Source organism: Chlorocebus sabaeus, chromosome 12 (assembly GCF_047675955.1).
Source record: "Chlorocebus sabaeus isolate Y175 chromosome 12, mChlSab1.0.hap1, whole genome shotgun sequence".
NCBI lineage: Eukaryota > Metazoa > Chordata > Mammalia > Primates > Cercopithecidae > Chlorocebus > Chlorocebus sabaeus.
Window position 1 is genome coordinate 28,582,554 of NC_132915.1, and position 18,753 is coordinate 28,601,306.

The following is an 18,753-nucleotide window of genomic DNA, read 5'->3' on the forward strand; positions in this document are numbered from 1 at the left end:
GCTCACAGTCTTGCACAGGAGACAGATAACATAAAAGTATTTACAAAGTCATAAGTGCTATGATGGGGTAATTATAGGATACTACAGGAGCATATGAAAGTGGCCCGGTCTTGACTTGGTAGGGGAGGTGACAGCGTGAGGTTTTGAGATCAGAGAGATGAGGAGTTGGCCAGGTGAAAGACGGCAAGGAGGAAAGAGTATAGCAGTATGTACAGACCCAGAGGCCAGATGTCTTCATCTAGTACAGTGTTGGAGAGGCTGAAAAATGGAGATCCTCAAACAGAATCGAGCTTGGCTGTACTGGGCCCTAGCTCCTGGGGTTCTGCAGTTCTGGAAGGTTTGCAGTTTACCCCTAGGGCTGCAATCTTCTTGTTCTTTTTAACTCCAGGTTAGGCGTTTCTGTCCCTCACAGTTCAGGTTCAGCTCCAGCCCTCTTTGTCCCTTATAATGCATACAAACTCTTCAAACTTCCTGCATTTCCTGAATTATGGAACTGGTCACTGGATGCCCCCTTTTCCTTGCTGTATTTGTATAGCTTTCTTTTGTCTTCAAGAGCTATCTAATTATTAAGATAATTGAGTTGGGACCTCTCACTTCTCAGCTCTTTGCTCTATAGGCTATCAAGCATTTTGGGGCTCCTTTTGGGAAAACATTAATCGATTTAAATCAAGGGCATGCACCCAAATGCTGCAGGGGCCAGGCAGGTGCCAGAAATGAGTGGCAGGCCCTATGGAACACTCAGCCTTCCTGGGCTGCCTGTTTCTTTCTTGATCTGCTGGAGACATGGCATAAGCACTATTTTACTTTTAACGCTAATGTAAAAAAAAAACCCACAGAGCAAACAGGATGATAAGCAGCAACTGTCATTAGCTCTGTGCAGTGATGACAGTGGGGAGGGCCAGGAAGGGCTGTGAAGTGCAGAGAAAATGCTTACATAAGGTGCAGTCGCAACTCAGCGTAGCTGAATGGTGTCCTGTGGAAATGTAGGCCTACTGTGCACAAATATTATAACAGGAGACTGAAATCTGGATGATCTGGGGTACATGAAACTGACTGCTCTTTACATTGGGAAAATAGTTATTAAAATTTAAAATATTCTGTTTAGGCCACTACATTGGGTTAAACAAAATGTGTTCATGGGCTCATCCGGTGGTTCTAAAACTCGGCTGCGCATTAGAATCACCTTGGGAGCTTTTAAAAGTCCCAACATTCAAGTCACATGCCTGGGCAGTTAAGCCGATCTCTGGAGGCAGATTCAGTCATCAGTATTTTTTTGTTTTAGACGGAGTCTCACTCTGTCACCCAGGCTGGGGTGCAGTGGCACAATCTTGGCTCACTGCAACCTCCAGCTCCCGGGTTCAAGCGATTCTCCTGCCTCAGCCTCCTAAGTAGCTGAGATTACAGGTGCCTGCCACCACACCCAGCTAACTTTTGTATTTTTAGTGGAGACGGGGGTTTTACCATTTTGGCCAGGCTGGTCTTGAACTCCTGACCTCAAGTGAGCTGCCTGCCTCGGCCTCCCAAAGTGTTGGGAATACAGGCGTGAGCCACCATGCCCAACACAGTATTCTTTTTTTTTTTAATGTCTCAGGTGATTTCAATGTGCAGTTAAAATTAAGAACCACTGCTTTTGATGTGCATCGGTTTGTGAGCTCTAATTTATAAGGCATATTTTGGCAGAAGGATGTTGTGACTGTTCTGTTCCACCTGGGGCCTTCTGTTAATTGGCAGGTGTGCTGTATCACAGATGGTAAGTGCTATAGACGAGATTTCAGAGGAAATCATCAAGCGCTCTCCTGTTCTGTTTCTCTTGAGGGCCTCAACTCTTCATCACGAAATGTGGGTTGTTACAGTGATAGCAGAAGAGGTCACCAAGAAACTTATATGCCATTATACTTTACATGAGTGCCAAAGCTCCTGTCATAGTCCATATTATCTGTATCTAACATCTTGTCCTCGGTACAGTTTCCCATTCAGCCACTTGGCTCTACTGTCTGTATGTTGCATGATAATTGCTAGGCATTATACGTGTGCAGTCACATTGCAACCCATGTGACAATGCCCACTTTTTGTGTAGGTATGCAAAAGAAATTCTCTTCAAGGTCTCAGAAGGACTGAGTATGGCAGACCTCACAAGACACAGCTGCGGTGGGCAAACAGCAGTGCCTGACATTCCTACCCCCATCCTCAGATAGTGGTGTTTCCCACAATCCCCCTCATTGACTCTGTTCTCTGTCTTGACTCACGTTCCTTGGCTAACACTCTTATACTTCTTAAATCTGTGCTGCCAATTCTTCTCTCTCTACTAAGTTCAATCCCAAATTTCCGATGGCTAATTAGACATCTCTACCTGAACGTCTTAAGGACCATGAATTCAATGTGTTCAATCCTGAATTCGTTACTGTCTTCCATAAATTTGTTTCTTTCTTTCTCTGCCCCCCTCCCCAACCTTGTCCCATTTGCTTTGCTTAAAAAAAAAAAAAAAATTACTGGAAAGACACATAAAGGAAGAACTGAAAAAACAGGGCTCAGGACAGAAGGCAAGGAACTTACCGGCCAACAGCCGCAGAAACATGGACGGCCTTCTAAGATGCTCTCTTTGCATGGCTCCTTTACAAATGCCTCAAGTCCCCATGTGTCTCTGCTCAAGATTCAATTCCTGAGAGAGAGAAACTGATTGATGTATCTTGGGTCCTGTGGCTATCCCTAACTTTGACCCAGGTGAGTGGGTTAGATTGGGAACCCAACAGAATCAGATGAAATGGGGTAGAAGTAATCCCTCAAAGATAAAACAGAGTGCTATTGCCAAGAAAAGAAGGAGAACTTCAAAATAAGGGAAAATAATTTTATCAAAATTGTCCCCCTTTTGTGGATTTAAACAATATATAAAAGTGACACATAAAATATAAGTAAATGCATTTGTGAGAAACTGTTTTACCTCACTTTTATTTTAATAAGTAAAGTAATTCATGCTCAAAATTAATTTCAGTAGTTCAGAAGCTTATAAAGTGAGAAGTAAAAATTTTCCTTACTTTAATGTATGCTTCTGTAAGTTCCTAGTGCTATTCCCTAGGGGTAATCACTTTTAGCAGTTCTTATATGTCAGAAGAAATATTTTTAGGTAAGCAAGTTGGGCCTATTTCTAGGACTACTTTCTTTTCAGTCCCAACAACATTACAATTCTCATTATCATGTGTGTCAACCCACTTCTATAAATATTATGGTGGCCGGGCACGGTGGCTCACACCTGTAATCCCAGCACTTTGGGAGGCCGAGGCAGGCAGATCACCTGAGGTCGCGAGTTTGAGACCAGCCTGGCCAACATGGAGAAACCCCGTCTCTACTAAAATTACAAAATTAGGTGGGCATGGTGGCACATGCCTGTAATCCCAGCTACTCGGGAGGCTGAGGCAGTAGAATTGCTTGAACCCGGGAGGTGGAGGTTGCGGTGAGCCGAGATCACACCATTGCACTCCAGCCTGGGCAACAAGAGTGAAACTGTCTCAAAAACAAAGAAAAAAAATTATGGCAAAATTAGTGGTACCAAGGGATGAATGATTGCCCAAACTTTAAATAAATGTAGTACTTTATATTGTCATTAAGTTATTTCTGAACTTCCTGACTCTTATATAATTTTTCATCTTTCATATAACAAAGGCCATGCCAATTTTTAAATAAACATTTTATAGATCATAAATCTGACATAGAAACTTTGTGTTCAAAAATGTTCTTTTACACTATTCTGCTAATAAGGAGAAAACAAACTATTAATAGAAGCTGGCTTGTCAGAATCCAGGTATGATAAGTATTTCTGGACCAGAACATACAGTGTTCTCTAAATAATTCCCCGAGTGATAGAGATTTGTAGTTTATTTCTTGTTTGAATCCTGGTGGAGTTTGTTCTTTTCTTTGCTCCCATCAATATTTTGCAGATAGAGAGGAAGTTAGAATTGAATGATCCAAGCCTTATGCAATTAGCCATTTGGAAACTGCTATATAAACAGTAAAGAGGAGAATCAGCTGGCAGCACTGCCAGTGAGCAGTTTCTTGGGAGAAGAATGGTCTTGATTGCCTTTCATCGGGCATACAGGAAAGCAGAGTTGACTTCCACCTCTTCATATGGCCCCCTAGGCAAGCTCCAAGCAGACCATGCAGAGGTATTGTATCTTGCTACTCAGATCTTTTCCTTCTGAAACGGTTTATCTGAATGCAAAGGGATCCCTGTTTCCTTGGCATGCTAAAGACTCCTGGCTCCCCAAGGCCATGGAGAAAAGCAGAATGGAAAGTGGAGAGAAAGAACAAATGTAATTATTCTGCAGCTTGTTCTGGGATAAATATTTGATGTTCTGACCTGTAAACGGAGCATGGGGACATTTCTAGCATGTAGCATATGTTCCCTCTAGACCCCTGTGTCTTCCTAATTGAACTTCAGAGATTAATGCCACAAGAATTTGTCATGGAATGGCACAGCCTGCTTCTAAACAAACTGTCCCACTTCCAAGGCGTGGATCCAAGAGAATGGCTTCGCACTAATTGCTCTTTTTGTATAAATTTCCACTGAATAATCTGGAGGTAAATCAGAAATGGGCAGAATTTTAGCAGATCTACTGTGATGAAAATGAAGAGGAAATCACTGAGGAGTGACATGGGATTTCCATCTGCCAGGGATTTGCCTTGACCCAAAGCACAAGGGGCAATTGACCCCCCTGCTATGTCTTGTTGAGGGAATGTGGGTTTCCCTTTTGTGGAAGTTCAGGTGATCAACAGCAGATTTTTCTCCTTTCCTTCTCTTCCTCTCCAACCTGACCATCTCTGAATATACAGTCAGGACCCAAGTATTGGCCCCAGATTAAACCGTAAACTCGGAACCAGGCCTTGCGTACAGTAGACACCTGCTTGACCAACATCTGCTGAACTGAGCAGCAAGAATTCACAGTCACAATAGAAACCTTCTACTTGGAGTCAAGTAATCAGGAATTCCTGTCCAATTTGCTTGGTTTCAGTCTGCAGGGCTGGGTGAAAGGGTGTTGTTTACTTGCACTAGCTACAGGCGAGGTAGCCAGGGTGGGTAGGCAGAATTAGCTGTCACAGGGCAAGATGGAGAGAAAATAGGAGGATAAATGGATATCCCTGTAGCTCAGTGTTTGTGATGTAGGACAGAATGTATTGTACAGAATTGACTGGGGAGAACAGCTCAGAACCCACCCTGTGATGGCTGAGTGCTGGCTGTCTTCTGGAGGGTGCTGTGGTGCTGACATGGGTGGCCTGGGGGAGTGATGGAAGGCCCATCATCTATGTACTTTGACTTCTCATAAGCTCCTATGGCATGTTTTTAATAATTGATAGATTAAGTAAACAGAAAGTCAATAAGAATATAGAAGACTCTGAACACTACTACTAGCCAACTTGACCTAAGTGACATTTGTAGAACACTGTATCCCCAAACAGCAGAATACACCAGAATATACATTCTTCTCAAGTGCATATGGGACATCTACCAAGATAGATCATATTCTGGGCCATAAAATGAGTCCCAAGAAGTGTAAAAGATTTTAGGTCACACAGAGTATGTTTTCTAACAACGGAATTAAATCAGAAATCGATAGGAAAATTCTGGAAAAATCCCCAAGTATTTGTAAATGAAATAATATACTTTTAAATAGCTTACGGGTCAAAGAAGATGAAAAGGGAGCTTAGAAAATATTTTGAGCTGAATGAAAAGGAAAATACAACATATCAAAATTTGTGGGATGCTGCTAAAACAATACTTAGGAGGAAATTTATAGCACTAAGTGATTGTAATAGAAGAAAGATTTCAAATCAATGACCTTAGTTTCCACCTTAGGAAATAAGAGCACATTAAACCCAAAGCAAACAGAAGAAAAGAAATCATATGTATGTGTTAAAATAAAACATTACATGCAGTGAAACTGAATTGGGGGGGGGGGAGTATACAGTTCTATGAGGTTTTTTTTTGTTTTGTTTTGTTTTTTGAGATGGAGTTTCACTCTTATTGCCCAGGCTACAGTGTAATGGCACGATCTCGGCACACTGCAACCTCTGCCTCCCAGGTTCAAGCGATTCTCCTGCCTCAGCCTCCAGAGTAGCTGGGATTATAGGCATGTGCCACCACGCTTGGCTAATTTTTTTTTTTTTTTTTGTATTTTTCGTAGAGACGGGGTTTCACTATGTTGGTCAGGCTGGTTTCGAACTCCTGACCTTGTGATCCTCCCGCCTCGGCCTCCCAAAGTGTTGGGATTACATGCGTTAGCCACCGCGCCCGGCCAGTTCTATGAGTGTTAAAACAAATGTAGACTACCACCCAACACATTGTAACCACCAGCACAATCAGGATACAAACATATCCCATCACTTCCCACGTTCCCTCAGGCTGTCCCTTCATAGTCCAAACCTCCCCTAACCCCAAGCCCTGGCAATCACTGATCTGTTCTCTCACACTATAGTTTTGCCTTTTCTAGAATGTCATAGAAATGGATTCATACAGTAAGTCCCCTTTAGAGTTCGCGTCTCTCACTTACATAATGCCTTTTGGATTTATCCATATTGTTGAGTGCAGCGGCGTGATCTGGGCTCACTGAAGCCTTGAACTCCCAGGCTCAAGAAGTCCTCCCATCTCATCCTCCCTTGTAGCTGAGAATATAAGCCGGGGCCCGGCGGGGGTCGCGGCGCCGCAGCCAGCGCAGCCAGCCCCAGGGGGCGCCACCTCCGCCGCTGCCGCCGCCGGAGCCGCCGCGAGACCCCCGCCCCGGCCGCCACCACCACCATGGGCAACGCCGCCGCCAAGAAGGACACCGAGCAGGAGAGCGTGAACGAGTTCCTAGCCAAAGCCAGAGGAGATTTCCTCTACAGATGGGGAAACCCCGCTCAAAACACCGCCAGCTCGGATCAGTTTGAACGGCTCAAGACGCTGGGCACGGGCTCCTACGGGCGGGTGATGCTGGTGAGGCACCGGGAGACCGGCAACCACTACGCCATGAAGGTCCTCGACAAGCAGAAGGTGGTGAGGCTGAAGCAGGTCGAGCACACACTGAACGAGAAGCGCATCCTGCAGGCGATCAACTTCCCGTTCCTTGTCAAGCTCCAGTTCTCCTTTAAGGACAACTCCTACCTGTACCTGGTGATGGAGTATGTGCCCGGTGGGGAGATGTTCTCTCACCTACGGCGCGTCGGAAGGTTCAGAGAGCCCCAGGCCTGTTTCTATGCCGCCCAGGTCGTCCTGGCCTTCCAGTACCTACACTCGCTCGACCTCATCCACCGCGACCTGAAGCCCGAGAATCTCCTCATCGACCAGCAGGGCTACCTGCAGGTGACGGACTTCGGTTTCGCCAAGCGCGTGAAGGGCCGCACTTGGACCCTGTGCGGGACCCCAGAGTACCTGGCCCCTGAGATCATCCTGAGCAAAGGCTACAACAAGGCCGTGGACTGGTGGGCCCTAGGGGTGCTCATCTATGAGATGACCGCGGGCTTCCCGCCCTTCTACGCCGACCAGCCCATCCAGATCTACGAGAAGATCGTCTCTGGGAAGGTGCGGTTTCCCTCCCAACTCAGCTCTGACCTCAAGAACCTGCTGCGGAGCCTGCTGCAGGTGGACCTCACCAAGCGCTTCGGAAACCTCAAGAACGGGGTTGGCGACATCAAGAACCACAAGTGGTTTGCCACAACCAACTGGATCGCCCTCTTTGAGAAGAAGGTGGAAGCTCCCTTCATCCCGAAGTACACAGGCCCTGGGGATGCCAGTAACTTTGACGACTACGAGGAGGAAGAGATGCGGATCTCCGTCAATGAGAAGTGTGCCAGCAAGTTTGCTGAGTTTTAGGGGTGTGCTTGTGCCCCTGTGGGTTTTCTTTCCTTTCATTTTCTTTTTGGTGGGTTGGGGGGTGGGTGGGTTGGTTTGAACAGCCAGAGGGCCCGAGTTCCTTGAATCTAATTTCACCCTCACCCCACCCTCGAGGGTTGGGGGAACAGGAAGCCCAGATATTTGGAGGAATAGACACACCAGCTGCTTCCTCAACCCCTATGCCTTCCCGGCCCATCTATTCTTCTCCCTTCCTCCTCCCACAGGGTCCGCCTTGCCCCAGCCCACTTCTGTCTGTTTTAAACGAGTTTCTCAGCTATATTCAGGCCAGGTTTTGCTGATGTTTCTAGGGACAGGGTGTTGAAAGGGGGGCTCAGACTTAACTCCAGCCCCCAACAGGCACCACTTATTAAGAGAGGATGAATGAAAAGCACACCTGCCCTTTGGAGTAATCCTGCCTGGGAAGGAGAGAGGTTTAGTACCATGTATAGTGGGCTGCTTGCTAGAATAAAAAATAAAATTAAAAAAAAAAACAATTAAAAATCTGATTTAAGTTCCACCAGTGTCCCCTTTCCACCTTCCTCTATTTCCACCCCTCCCGCCCTTCCCACCTTCGAATGTCTCCCCATTTCCCAGATCCATTTTAACAAATCCAGGAAGCAGAGTGACTTTGGAAGGAGGCCCTGGGGTTTGAACTTCCCCCATGAACTGCTGATTTCCCCTTCCCCCTTCCCCAGGGGCATCCTCTACTACTCTTGCAAAGGTCTCAGTTCCTTTAGGAAGCCTCCACTCTCTTCTTCCCCACTTTTCTTCACCCTTGGGCTTTGGGACCCAGACAAAGCAGCTGCCCCACTCCCTGCCAAAGAGGAGTTGTCCCCCGAAAAGACAGAGGGGGAGTCCCAAGCCCAGGTCGTTCTTCACAGTGGCATTTCCCCGAAACTCTTTAATTTTATTCTCAGCTGGATTGTAATGCCCAGCCTCCCCTTCTGGGAAGGCAATCCTGCAAAAGGACATGGAAGAGGCCCAGTCCCTCCACTTCCACCTCATGGCCCAGGGTTCAAGGCTAGGGTTGCTAGGGAGGGGCTGCCTGTTTTATCACCCAGCAGCTTCTGCCTCCTCCCATCCTGGGTGCCCCTCCTCCAGCTTAGCTGCCAGCCATCCTTCACCTCTTCTCCCCTGCCACCCCCGTGCTGTTTTCAATTTTTTTTTTTTTTTGAGACGAAGTTTCACTCTATCACCCAGGCTAGAGTGCAGTGGTACGATCTTGGCTCACTGCAACCTCTGCCTCCCGGGTTCAAGTGATTCTCCTGCCTCAGCCTCCTGAGTAGCTGGGATTACAGGGCCCACTACCACCCCTGGCTAATTTTTTGTATTTTTAGTAGAGACAAGGTTTTGCCACGTTGGCAGGCTGGCCTTGAACTCCTGACCTCAGGTGATCCAACCGCCTTGGCCTCCCAAGGTGCTGGGATTATAGGCGTGAGCCACCGCCCCCCTCCTCCCCCCCGCCTGTTTTCTTTCTTAATAGAAAAGTGAGGAGCTGCTGGCAAGCCACCTCATTCATCTTCATATTTCCCCTTCTCATCACTTCTCCCCATCCCAGGAGGAGCTCTCAGGCCTGGGGTGGTGCCCCAGGTGGGCTCAGGGTAATTCGACCTACTTGCTGTGAAAGGATGAGATTTCCTCTTGAACAGTGTGCTGTTGTAAACACATGTCAAAACTATTACCAATAAGGCTGGGTGCTGTAATCCCAGCACTTTGGGAGGCTGAGGTGAGTGGATCACTTGAGGTCAGGAGTTTGAGAACAGCCTGGCTAACATGGTGAAACCCTGTCTCTACTAAAAAATACAAAAATAGCCGGGCGTAGTGGCATGTGCCTGTAATCCCAGTTACTTGGGAGGCTGAGGCAGGAGAATCGCTTGAACCTGGGAGGCGGAGGTTGCTGTGAGGCCGAGATTGCATCACTGCACTCCAGCCTGGGCGACACAGTGAGACTCTGTCTCAACAAAACAAAACAAGAAACCAACTATTACCAATAAAGTTTTGTTTAAAAAGAACTGGCAAAACTAATCTATGATGCTGGAAGTCGTAATAGTGACCTTTGAGGATGGCATTTGTGGAGAGGGGACATGAAAGAGCCAGGAGGTGGCTGGGCACAGTGGCTCACACCTGTAATCCCAGCACTTTGGAAGGCTGAGGCGAGCGGATCACGAGGTCAGGAGTTCAAGACCAGCCTGGCCAACATGGTGAAACCCTGTCTCTACTAAAAACACGAAAAATTATCCAGGCATGGTGGCAGGCACCTGTAATTCCAGCTACTTGGGAGACAGAGGCAGGGGAATTGCTTAAACCCGGTATGCAGAGGTTGCAGTGAGCCGAGACTGCACCTCTGCACTCCAGCCTGGGCAACAGAGCGAGACTCTGTCTCAAAAAAAAAAAAAAAAAAAAAAGAGGCAGCAGGTTAGCTGCAAATGTTCTATATGTGCTTTAGGTGCTGGGCACATGGGTCTACATATATGTAAAAATTCACTGGACTATACAATTCATAGCTGTGCACTCTAGCATATATAAGTTATACCTCGGTCATTAAAAAACAGTTGAAAATTTTGAGGTTTTTTGAGACAGGTGAGATAACACAGGCAGGCCATGGGTGATTCCGGTGGGGATAGAATTTTGAGGATCACAGCCTCATGGTATTGAAATAGCTTTTAAGTTAGGTCTTAAAATAAAGGTTCTTAACATTTCTTGGGTCCAGGTCACTGTGAATTTGATAAAAAGTATAGTCTTTCTCTTCATGAAAAAAAAAAAAAAACACCCATATACACAAAAGCATACCCAACTTGTGTATATGATTTCATGGCCCTATTAATGATTATCTATGACTCTTCTAGAAAATCAGTGGGTCCTAGGCTAAGAACCCTGCTTCAATGGGTAGATTTACAAATGCGAGGGGGAAGAGTGGGATTCACCTATGAAAATCCACGTAGTAAGGGAGAGTGGTAGCACATATGAATACTAGAGAGAGAGGCAGAGGATCCTCAATCATCCACTTCTGCAGAATTCCCTGTTGACATCCTAACCTAGGATGTAAGACATCCTAGCTTTCCAGCACTGACTCTGCAGGTGAAATTGCTACTTATGTTGAGTAACTATGGCTGTGGGCTACATTTACAAAAGTTTACAGCATGTTTGCTTACAAGAATCAGCTTGTTTTAACTTGAAGTATGTAACAGTGAGCATCTTACTCATCAGGAATCTTTCTGCAGCCTTGATCATTTTGCTTTCTAATGATTTTTCTCTTAGCCTCTTATGTCTGTTGCTAGGGACACTTACTAGGTGGTGTAAACTGCATTAATTGATTAAAATATTCATTGCTGAGTCCATTCCCGTGTGAGAAGTGTACGTCTCACACCTTTGACTCCAGACCTGTCAATGTCGCTCACGTTGGCAGATGGAATGCGAGTAGAAATGCTGTCAGCTGCATTGAGGCAGAAGCTTTGTGAGCTCTCATTGGTTCCACCATTGCTCTTTTTCTACTGCCATGAAAGTTGCCTGTCTCACATAGGGGCTGCTCTGGACCCCAGAATGAAGAAGACTCTTGGAGCAGAGCTGCAGCTGGTCCCTACCTGTGAGGGAGAAGTAAAACTATGTTGGTGAAAGCTCCTATGACTTTGGGATTGTTTGTTACCATAGCATAACATAGTGAGAGCTGACTAATATCCCAGGACATTTGGGAAAGTCTCTTGGATGAGTTCAGCAGAAGCTGCTATTGAAATTTTTTCCATATAAAATTCAGTTTATTTAGGATTTCTGAATATCTCAAACAAGGAATATTTGGGTTATTTTTAATAAAATAACTGGAATCATGTACCACCACAATTGAGAACAAAATATTTTATTTCTCTCACAAAACTATAGTTTACAGTAGTATTTACTAAATAAATTATATAATTTCTCTTTTACAAGCAATAAACTAGATCACAAATATTTCAAAGACGATGTATGTACACGACATAAGGCCTTTTATAAATAGCTTTGCTTTTCTCATTTCACTAGTAAACAGTGAAAAAATCTTTATAGAAGCTAGTTTTCTATAAAGTATAGGCAGACCTAGTATATTGATCTTTAAAATGAAACCAATTTAAACTTTCAATGACATGAGCTATAATTTTGCAAAAGAATGTATACTTTACCATTTGCATGGATGGATTTTTAAAAATATATAAGCAGATTACATATGTTGCTTATGTATAATCACTGGATGCATGCACAATGAAATAATGCAAAAGTCCATAGGAAAATAGCACTTCCAAGTTCAAAAAGGTGATTGGCAATGGTATAGAAAGCAGCTTAAATATAGTTCATGCAGTTCTTCACAGTTCAGCAAGCAACAGCGAATGATAGAATAGGGTAGGATTTTTCACATCCCATCTGCTGATCAGCCTGAAGTTGACATCTCGAAAACTCTTAAGTCAGGTTGATGATTTCTCTGTGTGTAGTGTGGCTCAGCCAAGCTGCTGTGGATAATTCTGGTGCGGAGAAACTTCTCTGCCACAACTGTGCTCACGTCTCATCCCTGTGCCTAAGGTGGTCACCATTTTCACTTACTGGGGGGAGCAAAAAAGAAAGCAGGTGTGAGACTAGATTTTGGCATCACTTTGTAACCTCTCCCCATGAGCTGTAACATAAGTTTGTTATTTCTCCCAATCACTTGTGTCTGGAAAATGGGGTGCATGATGTTTGGGATTCTTCTGCAGTGATCAGCATAGCATATGCTTCTTTGGTGGACCTGAAACCTGTTAATTACACCAATGTTTATCAAGATTGAGTCCCGACTACATCACAGCGCTGTGCTTGGGACTTCAAAGGAAGCAACACTGACTAAGACACACTCCTGCCCTCCAAGTGCGCAGAGATTAGGGGATGTGCTTTGGTATATTAGACCTGAAGCCAAAAAGAACAACTTGAACGTGGCCTTGAACTTGTAAATGTTTTTTTCCAAACAATATCCCTGTGGCTAGGCGCTAACAATATGTTCAGCAAATATTTAAATGGTAGCTATTTAAAATCAGAGCCAGCTAACTCAACCTGTGACAGTAGCACTATGATATATGTGGGGAAAGCAATATTATATTCAGCCTTTAGAGACAGACACATTGGGTCAAATCATCTGATTTCCTAATTTTTTTTTTTTTTTTTTTTGAGACAGAGTCTCACTCTGTTTCCCAGGCTGGAATGCAGTGGTGCGATCTTGGCTCACTGCAACCTCTACCTCCCAGGTACATGAGATTCTCCTGCCTCAGCCTCCTGAGTAGCTGGGATTATAGGTGCCTGCCACCACACCCAGCTAACTTTTTGTATTTTTAGAAGAGACAGGGTTTCACTGTGTTAGCCAGGATGGTCTTGAACTCCTGACCTTGTGATCTGCCCACCTCGGCCTCCCAAAGTGCTGGGATTATAGGCGTGAGCACCACGCCCGGCCCGATTTCCTACTTATTTCATATATAGAATATTATGCAACATCTTGGAACCTTGTTGCTTCATCTGTAAAATGGAGGTAACAAACTCTACTCTATAGGGTGGTGGTGAGGGATAAATTTTTCCATGGGGAAAATGAAGTGTTTTACACACACACGCGATATACACAAATCATATATTTATAATTGAGTACTGTACCTGGCATGTGCTAGTACCCCCAAAATTGTAGTGAAGAAGGTTGGAGCTGGGGGTCACAGAGACTGGTGCAGCTCAGCACCTTTAATTGGAGGCTGAAAAAACTTGAGTAAAAAGTTTGAAATAACTCTGAAAATGATTAGGAAAGAGCACATGTCACATACAGGGAATTCTATTTCCCAATTAATATTTTATCTGAGCCTATTGTGCACTGCAATTTTTATGAACTTACTATTTTGTTTTATACTTTGGCCGCTCCCTCTGATTCACCTAAGCTAGAAAGGTTTGCTTGCCTAAATGCACAGCACGGTCACGCTGTTACTCAAAAACGATCTTTAGGAAGAGGTGAGTGTGAGGTGCTACAAGCTACAGCAGCGGGCAAGTGGGACGTTGCCCACATTCCCAGGACAGCTGTCTTTAAGGTGTACTGGTGGATTTCATTCAGCCTCAGTCTGATGACTTTGATGTGTGGTGCAGGTCTTTACTCACAAAACCAGTGACACAGAAAATAACCCACATAAAATGATGAGGTCCTACTGATGAGATTTAGAAGTCCTGCTTTCTTAAAAAACAAAGCAAAACAAAAACGAAAAGAGGTGATAGTTTTGCTTTCCTCGTTCTATAGATCACACTGGAGTTCTGTGTCTCACTTCCAGTGCCAGACTCTGAGAGGGACAGTGAGTAACCTGAGTGATGCCTGAGGAGATCCACCAGTGAAGGGCCCCGGAGCCAGGACCCCAGGGGAATGGCTAAAGGCCTGGGCTTTTTGGTCTGGAAAACAGGAGAGGTAGAGACAGGGCATAATAGTTGTCTTTGAGTCTCTGAAGACTAGCCTCGGGGAAGAAAGGCTTAGGTATTAGTTTAGTCCCAGTATTGCCGAAAGATGTGACACTGTCACCAGGAATAGTGGCACAGACGCTGTGATCCTGGGGTCGGGAGGTGAGTAGAATCTCAGACTGTGTGAAGGGTGTAGAGTTGTAGAGGCGCACCCCCTCCACTGTTTCTTCATTAAGGATCCTGAAATTTACGTCCTCCCCCGGTACATGACATGTGTACATGACACAAGCCCTCCCTAGATACATGGGCCCAGCATGCCATCTGCTGAGACTCGGTGGTTGAGAATGATTCCAGAAGCCAGAACCAGGACAAATGCATGGAAGCCAGTTTTTTCTCAAGCTGGAAGTGCTTTCTAACCGGAGTTAAAAAACGAGTGAGCTGGGCATGACGGGCCACGTCTATAATCCCAGCACTTTGAGGGGCTGAGGTGGGAGGATCACTTGAGCCCAGGTGTTCAAGAGCAGCCTTGGCAACATAGTGAGACCCTGTCTCTACAAAAATAAAAAATAAAATAAAATATAATAGAAAAATTAGCTGGGTGTGGCGGCATGTGCCTGTGGTCCCAGATGCTCGGGAGACTGAGGTGGGAGGATTGCTTAAGCCCAGGAGTTTGAGGCTACCATGAGCTATGATCACACCACTGCATTCCAGCCTGGGTGATGGAGAGAGACCCTGTCTCTAAAGAAAAAAAAAGAAAAGAAAAGAAAAAAGAGAAAAGAAAGGAGTGGTCACTAAAGGAGGAGCAGTTGCAGTCACTTAGGGATCAGCCCCAGGAGAGCTGAGGCAGAAACTGTTTATCCTGAACCAGCACCCAGAAGGCACTTGTGGCGGTCAGTAGAAAGGACTTGGGCACTTGTGGGTAGGTTGGGCCAGATGACTATGAAGTTCTGTTTCAACCACAAGATTCTATTAAAAATTGTAAAGGCCAGGTGCAGTGGCTCACGCCTGTAATCCCAGCACTTTGGGAGGCTGAGGGGGGCGGATCACCTGAGGTCAGGAGTTCGAGACCAGCCTGAACAACGTGGAGAAACCCTGTCTCTACTAAAAATACAAAATTAGCCGGGTGTGGGGGCACATGCTTGTAATCCCAGCTACTTGGGAGGAGTATTGCTTGAACCTGGGAGGTGGAGGTTGTGGTGAGCCGAGACTGCACCACTGAACTCCAGCCTGGGCAACAAGAGCAAAACTCCATATCAAAAAAAAAAAAAAAAAATTTGTAAATTCATACCACTGAATAACTCAGAATACTGTAAACGGTGACTTACGCAGCGAGAATGATCTGAAAGGTACTTAATACTTTGATGTCTCTCATAAAATTGGTTAAATTTATAGTTTAATAAAAAAACACACAGGGTCTTATAATAACAACAGATACTCTCTTCAGTATTAAAAATAAAGAATGATTTCCAGCTTTGGTCATAAAATGTCCTTTGCATTCACACAGTAAGTTTAGTTTAGTTTTTTGTTTTTTTTTTTTTTTAAACTAAAGATGTCATAGAAGTTTCTATAAGCTCCTGTAAACACTCACTGTCACCCTCAGGGCACAAGAATGTCAAAATTGGGTCAGCACTGCCGACTCTCCACCCATGTTGTAATGTAATTCTTGGATGGCATGATCTGGACACATGAAAGTGTCTGTTTTGCATTAATTTATAACCCTATTAAAATGAGATGGAGCGGTATCTGTGGGATCTGAAAGCACAGTGTCTTCTTGCTTGTAAACATGGCCATGGTGAGAAGTATGCAGAAACCATGTTATTCCTTCCTTAGCATAAATATGCTATAATTCTCCTTCCTTCAAATTCATAACTCAGGAGTCCTATATTAGCTTTCACTGCAGAGACACAAACATCAGTTCTCTACCCTGGAAGGAAACTCATAGCTTGAGCTCATTCTTCGAAGTGTGGTGCACGCAGAAGTCCCTTCTGCTCCCCAGCACACAGATGGACTCTTCAGGGCATTACTGCCCAAAAGATGAGCAGCTTCTCCTCAGGGTCAGCCGAGATTCAGACCCATCCTGACCGAATGGCTGTAGAAACTGAAATAAGGGCTGGTGCTTTGGCAGAGGAGCTCAACCAGCTCTCAGAGACTACAGATCCTGGAGTGACATTTCAGCTCCATCCCCAGCTGAACTTCTGTAACACACACACACACACACACACACACACACACACACACTTGCCCACGAGGTGCAGCATTTCTGCCTATGCACTGAGATACTCTGAGAATTCATGAACTATTTAAAATTCTGATACCTGACAGTAAAAAGGGTGGTAATAGTTGACATAAAAAGTAGAAGTAGAGTATTTCAACCTAAATGCCAGTGTTATTCATCCACACATATGTTGGGGTGTAAGAGACAGAAAGGTATATTTTTATTTCTACCTAAAATAAAATGCTTCATTCTATGATTGAGACTACACAATAGTACATATACAAGGGGTCAGAGATTACAGAGCTTTTCAATATTAAACTTAAATAATTTTAAACATTTATTTAAAAAAGTTATTTAAAATTAAATAATTAAACACTAATATAGAGCAATAAGGGAAAAGAGCAAATCAAAAGCAATCTGTCCACTAATTAATCCAGAAGCCCTTTCTTTCTAGGGGACTGACTGCACTGGGAAGTCAGATCCCCTGGAGGGGAGCCCAGGCAGGAAACACTGCCAGGTGGGCCTCCCAACTCAGATGGCCTTGCTTTACTTTTCAGAGCCACAGGAAAGGCATGAGAAGGTGAGGAGTTTCTTTTCCAAGAAACTTTTCCTAGACTCATTCCCTCCACTCCTGCTTGCCTTTTCTCAAGCCTTCCCTTGACACCCTTGCCCCCATCAACCGACTGGCTTACAAACATATTTAGAATTTCTGAACATCTGGCATGTGGCGTGAGGGAGTTTTAGGGCAGTGCTGAGAGAGGCGGAACTTCACCACAGTTAGGTTGGCCAAGATGAACAGCACTGACAAGTCCCGTGAGGTCTCCATGATCCCTGAGTGGTCAACCCTTCGGGTGATATCCCTTTTTTTAACTCTAATTACCTCAGGTTTCAGTCCCAAGGCCTTAATAAAGCAAGAGCTTTCTCTGGTGTCCAGGAAATCCTCATTTCGGTTTCAAGTTGAAATTCTTTGCCCAATATCTTTGACGAAAGCATCAGCTTTTCTCTCGGCCATTGTAGGCTTAGTCCCGTATTTCTTTTTCCTACACACAGGTCCTGTTTCTGTCATCAATTCTGAATTCTCTTTTTTTCCAGGTCTGCTCTGTTTCCTTTCTATTTCTATTGTCCTGATTCTTTTGGCTGATATTCCTTCGGTTGCCATGAGATCACATCAACTTGTCCTGCTTCCTCTGCCCACATTAGTCTAAACTCACGGCATCACCACAAATCCATACTAAGGCTCAGGATAACTCACCTCAACATCATCTCCTTGGCTCTGGGGTCCCCTTCATCTCTGGGTTCACCCGATTTCAGGTGGGCGAATCATGAGGTCAGGAGATGGAGACCATCCTGGCTAACATGGTGAAACCCCATCTCTACTAAAAATACAAAAAATTAGCCAGGTGTAGTGGTGGGCGCCTGTAGTCCCAGCTACTCTGGAGGCTGAGGCAGGAGAATGGTGTGAACCCAGGAGGCGGAGCTTGCAGTGAGCCGAGATCGTGTCCCTGCACTCCAGCCTGGGCGACAGAGCGAGACTCCATCTCAAGACAAAAAAAAAAAGAAGGAAAAAAAAAAAGAAATCCCTGAATTTTATTTTATTATTATTTTTTGAGACAGAGCTTCCCTTTGTTACCCAGGCTGGAGAACAGCAGCGTGATCTTGGCTCACTGCAACCTCCACCTCCTGTGTTCAAGTGATTTTCGTGCCTCAGCCTCCTAAGCAGCTGGGATTACAAGTATGTGCCTCCATGCCCAGCTACTTTTTGCATTTTTACTAGAGATGGGGTTTCACCATGTTGTCCAGGCTGGTCTTGAACTCCTGGCCTTAAGTGATGGGCCCGCCTCGGCCTCCCAAAGTGCTGGGATTACAGGCATGAGCCACCATGCCTGGTTGAGACCCCTGAATTTTAAACACAAGGTATCACCTTTGGGTTCTGGGAAGTCCGGAGTCAGTCTCTCTCTCTCTCTCTCTTAAATAAAGCTCATATTTTATTATATTCATATCTATCCTGTATTGAGAGTTACTTCACAAGGCACAATCATTTGGGGATGTAGTGTAGTGGGGGATTTCTCATTGTATTGGATTCCAGTAGCAGCAGGGACCCAAAAGCTCACCATTTTGTTAGGCATGGAAACAAATACACATGCTAGTGCTGCAGAATCAGGACGTAGCAGTGTGAACAGAAGAAAATCACACTGCTATGGAACTGCATTGCTGAAAGGAACCTTAGGCACGCTCAGTGCCAAATTTCCTACCTTTGTACTTAAAAAATATTTGG

The 18,753-nt window shown here is 44.9% G+C and overlaps 2 protein-coding genes across 4 annotated transcripts in view; one reads left to right on the plus strand and one right to left on the minus strand.

Annotated features, from left to right (window-relative positions):
- The first annotated feature begins 228 nt into the window (after positions 1-228).
- On the plus strand, positions 229-9,428 carry PRKACG (protein kinase cAMP-activated catalytic subunit gamma). 2 transcript variants are annotated; one of them, XM_073022170.1, is made up of 2 exons: positions 229-246; positions 6,824-7,907. In XM_073022170.1, exons 1-2 carry the CDS (start codon positions 229-231, stop codon positions 7,835-7,837), a joined length of 1,032 nt encoding a protein of 343 aa, XP_072878271.1. In that variant the 3' UTR covers positions 7,838-7,907. The 2 variants fall into 2 exon arrangements, with proteins under 2 accessions (XP_072878271.1, XP_007967620.3); XM_007969429.3 differs by lacking the exon at positions 229-246 and having other exon boundaries at positions 6,764-9,428.
- A 2,264-nt stretch (positions 9,429-11,692) lies between these two features.
- Positions 11,693-18,753, minus strand: part of PIP5K1B (phosphatidylinositol-4-phosphate 5-kinase type 1 beta) — a 305,606-nt gene continuing 298,545 nt past the window's right edge. For both annotated transcript variants that reach the window (XM_007969425.3, XM_007969424.3), the window contains exon 15: positions 11,693-12,420. In XM_007969425.3, the coding sequence (XP_007967616.1) occupies positions 12,418-12,420 (3 nt within the window). In that variant the 3' untranslated portion in view covers positions 11,693-12,417. The remainder of the gene's footprint in view (positions 12,421-18,753) is intronic.

What these genes read in the sequence shown, in the direction of transcription:
- PRKACG (XM_007969429.3), top strand. Translation starts at nt 6,785, where the DNA reads ATGGGCAACGCCGCCGCCAAGAAGGACACCGAGCAGGAGAGCGTGAAC.